At 39.7% G+C, this 8,105-nt stretch overlaps 1 protein-coding gene across 1 annotated transcript; it reads right to left on the reverse strand.

The window, feature by feature from the left end:
- Positions 1-5,734: 5,734 nt before the first annotated feature.
- On the reverse strand, positions 5,735-6,873 carry LOC120596916 (olfactory receptor 13C7-like). Its single transcript, XM_039855465.1, has one exon. The coding sequence runs from the start codon at positions 6,871-6,873 to the stop codon at positions 5,914-5,916; it is 960 nt and encodes a 319-aa protein (XP_039711399.1). The 3' UTR covers positions 5,735-5,913.
- Positions 6,874-8,105: the final 1,232 nt, after the last annotated feature.

Here is an 8,105-nt window from a genome sequence, read left to right on the forward strand (position 1 = left end):
TAAATGCCCATTGATAAATTATTTCTTATTAAAAAAAATATTTTAAAAGAATAAAAAGTATAACAAACTAAATTTATGTTTCCTATTTCTGAAACAAACAAACAGAAAAACTAAGTTGATTAATTAAAAAGTGCCAGTTAGACATTAAAGATTAGAAAAAATACTGATTCACTAATAAAGTTGTGTAACTGCTTAAATTTCTTATCATAAATGCAAAGTCAGAGAATCAACACCCGATATTATTTATAATGTGACCTTATTACTGTGTGGCTAGTCACATGTTCTTTGTTATTGTGCAATTGGTCACAACACCATGATGAGAACACGCACCAAGCAGATGATTGTGAGCCCCACCTGACACTTAACTGAGAACAGTGCACATGTGTACTCTCTGGTACAATTATACATAAGCAGATGTGCATGGGCTTGTATTAAAGAAAAGTTCAGCACAGAACTACACTTTTTCTAATCAAAGACACATTTAAAGAAGATAAAATAAAGGCACGGAAATGGCAGGAAAAGATTTATTCTGAGGTCTATTCAAAAGGCAGTCAGTTCAACAGCACATGTAGCAATGTGGTAGTGGCCTCTAAAGTGTCAAAAATAAAAATATAACAAGTTTGCATGTGTCCGTTGTCTTACCACCTATTAAAAGTTAGTTAGAATATATGTATTAAACTTAAATCAAATACTTGTGGAACCTAAAAAATTTCCATTTGGGAACAGTTTGATTCTGGTTTGATCAGACTATATTACTCAAGAGTTTTGTACAATGTACGTTTGAACATGTCTGTTTTAACTCTGATATCCTCTTTTTCTTTTAAATAATGAAGCACATTTTCTTCTACAGCTGGGATAAATATGTCATTCTGTCCTTTTCTGGCTTTTTGTGATTATGATGGTGTTTTATGTTTAATTCTAATCCATCTGAAGTTTATGGCAGCGTATGGTGTGATATATGGATCAAAGGCAAAGTTTCATTCAATCGAATGCTGTTGCTGTCTCACTATTTATTAAGAGGTGGTTCCTTCTTCGTGCTATTGATTTTGATCTGACATATATGTATTAAATTCTTATATTGGAATTAATTTTCTGGTATCTCTGATAGCATTGATTTTATAAAACTTTTAAAAAACATGATATATAATTCATATAATTCATGTTATTTCATTATAAGTTCAAATCTGGTAGGAAGAATCTAATATTTTTACCTTCAAAAGACCCTTGTAATGTTCAATTGTTCTTCACTAGCAATTTGTGTAGTTCATAGAGTCTTTGGGGAGATTTAAAACCCTAATTAACTATGTTTCTAAGCCCAGGTTTCCTACTAGCCTTACCTCAGACATAATGAAATTCAAATCTTTGAGGGTAGAGCCCAAGAGTATGCATACTAAAGAAGTTCTTCTGTTTGTTACAATATGAATGCTTCCACCTTAAATATTGAGGTCATTTTTATTGTAGTATTTCTGCCTCTCTTCATACTCCCATAACACTTAAAATTTTTCCTTGACTCAGTCTGTCATGTCTGGAATTCTGTTTGTTCCCAATTCTTTGAGACTTGTTACTACTCTAAGGGCTATTATTCCTGGGGTTTTTTTTTTCTTTGTATTGATGGTACAGAGAAATATAATTGATTTTTAGGAAGTTATTTCTATCTCCTTAACTTTTCTGAACTCATATTACTGCTAATAGTTTTCTACTTAAGTTTTAGAAATACAAGAATTGTGTTTTCTGAAAATTTTGACATGTATTTCTTCCTCTGTTATATTTGTGCCTCTTAACTTTTACTTGACTACATTTCTGTGTCTATTTGTACTTGCGCATTTTAGAGGTATTTGCAATAAGAATGCATGCTTTTTCGTCTAGCATGTAAGTTTTTGGAAGTCACCACTGTATCAGCAAGTAAAAAGGTGATCACATTGATAAATTGACAATTCTTAGATCCGTAAGAGAAGTGAGGTCACAGTGCAAATTGCTGCCCCCATCATGGAGAGACCCACCTGGGTTGCTGATGCCAGAGGACTTGGCACACTTCAGGAGATCTCTACACAGGAGTTGCTTCTCTGTCTCTTCCTTCAGTCCCTCAGCCCTGGTCCCAAGTCTTCTAGGGCTTGCTGCTCAAAGTGTGGCCTGCAGAATTTGTCAGAGATGTAGAATCTCGGACCCCACTTCAGAGTTACTGAATCCAAATTTGCATTTTCACAACACCCTCAGGTGACTCATAAAGTTTGAGAAGCTCTGGTCTCAGGAGTTTGAAGAAACGTCCACCAGATGGCAGGTGTGCAGCAGGTACTGGTAGTCAGAGCCACAATCAACCACCAGTCTCCTTCGAACAGTGCTCTAAGTGGCATTAGAAGTTTGGAGCTGTTGCTCAGGCACTGTGGAGGGTGTGATGGGAAAGTGAGACCAGAAGAGACCTCTAATCAATGAGAAGCAGGTTGTGGCATGTGAGCCATGAATTGTCCCTCTTTGGGCATTGCCTATTGAGAGGGAAGGGGTGATACACTCTCATCTTACACATAAGGAAATTGAGGCCCAGAAAGGCAAAGAAACTTAGCCAAGTGCTAAGCAGTAGCACATGGTGATGGAGGTATAATTGGAAGGCAGGCCTCTGGGTTCCTGGCTTAGGCTGAGAGCACCTCTAGAGGTACAGAGGGGGGTGACTCAGTCTATGCTGATCCGAGCAGCCTGCCTACCCTACTCTGGATCCTCCCCCACCCAGTTCCTCTTTGAACAGCTATCTTATTTTCTTTGGGAGTGCTGGAAGCAGCTCTTGTAATAATTAAATTTGGGCTTTCCATAATACTCAGGGTCCTAGACTTAACTCCCAAAGGAACAAAGCATGAGGTGTAATTGGAAACAAACAGGACCTGCTGTGATCCCCAGAGGATTCCCTGGGAATCTTGATGGTCCCCGTGTCTACAGCCAGTATCAGCTGTGAGCCATTTGACTCTTTCAACTTTCATCCCAACCTATTTTGTTTTGCTCTTTTCATTGTAAGGATTAAGATTCACTTGTGTAAAGTCAAGTAAATTTTTTTCCTTTTATTTTTTTTTTTCCTAAATAACAATTCATTTGGATTAATTATGGAAATCACAGAATTCAAGAACAGAAGTCTTAATAGAATTGAGGCTAATCGAGCCTGAACTATGTGTGCTCGACTATAAGGAAATTTAAAAAATATTTTTGGGGAAGCAAAAATTATTATTATAATTTTCATTTCTACTCTGTTATTAATCATTAATAAGACTTGCTCTAACTACAGTATTAACACAGCAAGTAATATTTTGTCTCAATCACTAAGAGGCTTTCCACCCTCTTGGGAATTTTCCAGAGTCAGGGCCTCCATAACTTTTAGCCAGTATAGAGTATTCTACTCAAAAGTAGAATATTCTTTTCAAGCACACATGGAACTTTCTCCAGGATGGATCACATATTAGATCACAAGACAAGTCTTAACAAATTTAAGTATGAAAGAAATCATACCAGATATCTTTTCTGACCACAATGGAATGAAACTAGAAAAACGGCAGAAGGAAAAATGGAAAATTCACAAATATGTAGAACTTGAACAACACATTTGTGAACAACCATTGGGTCCAAGAAGAAATAAAAAAGGAAATTAGAAAATGAAATACCTCGAGACAAAGAAAAACAAAACAAAATATGCCAAAACTTACGGGAGGCAGCAAAAGCAGTATGAAGAGACATGTAGGAGGATGTTGGCTGTGTTGAGCACCAACTGATCCCCAGTAATACTAGAAACTGAGTATTTTGGTTAACTCTAGAGAAGTATAAGGAATTGTATACTCTTTCAAGTCCATGTTTCTAAAACTTTATGGTATTAGTGATAAATTTAGATGAAGCAGCACAAGAGGAGAACTTTCTACGTGTAAATGTCCAAAGGAAAAGCTAGATGAACCTATGACTTCAATATGAACTATGTAGAAGAAACGGTGTATCTGGAATTGTGTAACAAACAAGACTGGTAGTAAATACAGAATGAAGGATGGGGGGTAACTGTTGGCCTTTCTATAACAATATTTACATAAGTGGAAGAAAGAAGTTGGAGGTGGCCGGGTGAAGATAAAGGGATGAAGACAATGGCCTCACATCAGAGATTTCTTATTCTGACAGCTATAACTGCTGTGCTGATGATAATGGTCTTATTGTAATCTTTGACTAATCAGAGCTAGATTAAAACTTCCTCAGCTTTGATTAAGCAGAGCTAGATTAAAACTTACTTAGCCACAGGTTACACAAATGTACTGGGATAGAAATACAAAAAAAAAAAAAACCCAGGGGGAAGCAATTTAAAATCTTTTTCTAACAGTGGTTAATATGCAGTGCAGTGCCAATGGGTTCTTTTTGTAGAGAGGAAATATTTGAAAGCATTTTTGGACACTAGTTTATATCAGGCATGGTTGTTAGAGATTTTGCTTTATTCATGTGTTCTTTTCACAGCAGTCAAAAATGGAAAATGACTGATTGGAATAAAGGTTTGTGTTCAGGAAATAACGGGGTTATATCAGTAAGTTGTAGGAGAAAGTTTAGATTGGGTAGCCGCAAATCAATGCATTGTTATTAATCTTTTTCCATCCCAATTATAAAATCACATACAGACATGCATACGTGCACATACATATATACACCATTCTTAAAAGAGATTCCATTTTCAATATGAAGATTTTTTCTGATGTTGTAGATAATACAATTACATATGGATTCCAAACTTCTATGTTTTTTCAATTCAAATAGGTTCTAAATATATACACTTTATACAGCAATAGAATGCAACTTTGGAGGAAACTATCAACCAGTAGGGGAAGAGAGCTGATTTAACATGAAAATGAGGAAATAGAGGAGGGAGGAAAAAAAATGAGAAAACAACTTGATATATACGAATAATAGTTAAAGGACCGTAGTTGGGTAATAACTAACTTTTACAAATACAAATTGAAGTGGATTAAAAATAATTGCTGTAATACAGTAAGTTTCGCTCCTATTTGAATATGTTTCTTGAGCATAAGAGAAAGTCATGGACTTAGAGCTCTGGGAGCTATACCAGTCCCACCTGTGCCGATCCCACCTGTGCGCAGATGGTAGGGAGTAACTATTACTACTGGCCTCTTATTTGTTGTGGAATTGAGAATGCTTTTTGCATTTGCTTCCTTATGATCTTTTTGGGATTTCATCACAATGCGGGCATATTCATGGAGTGTGCGCTGGGTGTAACCGCCATCCCTGTGTCATGTCGGTTGCATGGACGAAAGTTTGGGAGCTTCTGGCACTCAGTCATGCAGCCTTCCACTGCTGCTGCAGTGAGGTGACATGCTTGCCTCTGAGCTTCCCTGCAGTGACATGAAGTGGAGAATATGATGAATGGCAAGAGTATTAGAGTCCGTTAGATCAAAACAAAGCACCTACTCGAGATAAGTCCTGCTGTTTCTAGTGCTAATATGTGAGTGAAATTCCTGCCATGGTGCTAATATCACTACTATATGTTGGGGCAGGTGACAATTTTCAGTTGATCCCTAGATCAGCTAAAGCAAAGGTCTCTGGATAACAGCAAAGCAGAACGGAGTAAGCAGCTGTTCTACACAGGGAACGACAATATACTCTAAAGTCCCAGTACCACCAAAATTTTTGTTTGTTTGCTTCTTCTGACCACATCTATAAATCTTTATAGATATTCATCAAATTCTGCTATCAGAGAATTTAAGATCTGGGTGGCAAAATATAGCTATGATGTGATACAGTATGGCTTTTGTAAAGTCAACATACTAATCAGCAGTACCAGAAATGAAAAGGCTCTTTCCACCGACAGCCCAAGGACCTCCCTGAGTTACTATTTTCCCACAAGTACAATGAGTTTAGAGGTCTTGCATCTGGCAGTCTGGGAATCTGTGACAGTCATTTAGTTAGGTGTTTCTGATGTACCAGGTTCTTCACAGCAGCCTTCACATCCTTGTTCCTCAGGCTGTAGATGATGGGGTTGAGCATGGGGGTCACCACCCCATAGAAGAGGGAGATGAGCTTGTCTGAAAGGTCCTGTTTGTCTGCCCCCAGTGGGTCCTTGGATTTGGGCTTCCCATACATAAAGAGGATGGTCCCATAGAAGACGACCACAACTGTGAGGTGGGCAGAGCAGGTGGAGAAGGCCTTTTTCCTCCCCTCAGCTGAGGGGATCCTCAGGATGGTAGCAATGATGGACACATAGGAGACAAAAATAAACAGCACTGGGATTGCAAGGAAAAGTATGTTGGACACAACCATGCTGATCACATTAATGGAGATGTCAGCACAGGCCAACTTCAGGACAGCCAAAATCTCACAGGTGAAGTGGTTGATGACACTGTCCCCACAGAAGGGCAGCCTCATGGCCTGGGATATCTGAACTACAGAGTTGGTGATACCAGCTGCCCAGGAGCCAGCAGCCATAGGCACATAGGCAGACTTGCTCATGACTATCGGGTACCTTAGGGGGTTGCAGATGGCCACGTAGCGATCAAATGCCATCATGCTCAGGAGCACACACTCTGTGGCTCCCATTGCAAAAGAGAGGAACATCTGCCCAAAACAGGCTGAGAAGGAGATGGTTTTTCTGGGGGTCAGGAAGCTGTCAAGAATGAGGGGGACCGAAGAGGTTGTGTAGCAGATGTCCAGGAAGGAGAGGTTCCCCAGGAAGAAGTACATGGGCGTGTGCAGGCGGGAGTCAAGGATGGTCACCAGGATGAGGACCCCATTGCCCAGCAGGATCACCAGGTACATCAGCAGGATGAGCACAAAGAACATTTTCTCCAGCCTTGGGTGGGCTGAGAGGCCCAGGAGAATGAACCCTACCACGGTGGATGTCTGATTGGACCTGTCCATGTTGCATCTACTCTGTCACCTGCAGGAACTGAGAAAGTCAACCTCAGCACTCTCTGACTCCAAAGGTGCCTGGGCAACCAGGCAAAAATCTCCACCCTACTGAGCAACTGAAGAATAGCTCTGACAATTCGGTCATTTCTACAGAATTCTAGGAAAAATATAGTAGAGATCAATATTTAACTTCTGCTTCCAGTAAGAACAAACAAATTAATTTGGACTAACTCTCCTGCAATTAGCAAAACTGAATGAACTGTATGAATCGTCTGTCTAAAACATTGGCAAGGTAATAAGACAACAAGGAATCATAAGGTTATAATTCTGGGATAAAATAGGAATTCAGAGAAGTAAGACAAGCATTTGAGGCTGTATTTCAGCTGGGGCAATTGTAGCTTCTAAAGGAGGCCACTGAGAGGCCAAGAAGCACCACTGACAGCCTCCTGGATGTGGGGAACAGGCTTTGAATTGCAAGGCCTACCAAGAACTTGTTCCTAACGAAGCTGCTTCCCATTGGGAAGAGACCCTAAAGGGCAGCACCAAAGGAATAAGAGTGAATCAGAAGGAAACACACATTTACAGGTGCTGTAGTTCAGCTTCAAATCTTCTCAAGCCCTGAAATTGAATTGAGATGCTCCCGGCTTTTTAGTGTTCCTAAACATCTAACAGAAGCAAACATAAATTCACTCTGAAGGAAGGTAACATCACCATGTTCTCTAAATCATTTCCACAAATAATTTTGCCAATACAACATCTGGCACATTTTTAAAAAACAAAAGAAAGAAAAAAGAATAAGGCGCTCAGGAGACAAGACAACACCAATGAAAACCAACAGGAAAAAACAGAAACTCAAGTGTCCCTTTCCTTGGAGCCAGTGGGAGCCAAGAGCTCCTCTGCTCTGGTGTTACTGCTGAGAGAATTAGCCCAGACCACAGGACCAAGGTCTGAACATCCTGTTGACCCTTTTATACATTTGAGGTCACAAGTGAGTCTCATGTGCACTGTGGCCAGGTTAAAGGAGAGTTCTGACTTAGCATCCCTTCTTGTCACTCTCTATCTGCCTGCACCAGAGGCACTGGCTTCTCCAGGAGACTCTTCATAGAGCCCTGGGTCCTGCTCTGCCAGCTCTTCTTTCTGAGATGCTTAAATCTCCCCCTCAGACTTCTAAGGGTTCCCTAAACTGCGATTTATTCTGGACCAGTAAAAAACTTGTCAGCAACAATGAGGGTGTCAGGCAT

This window comes from Pteropus medius, unplaced genomic scaffold (genome assembly GCF_902729225.1).
Source record: "Pteropus medius unplaced genomic scaffold, Ma_sr-lr_union100, whole genome shotgun sequence".
NCBI lineage: Eukaryota > Metazoa > Chordata > Mammalia > Chiroptera > Pteropodidae > Pteropus > Pteropus medius.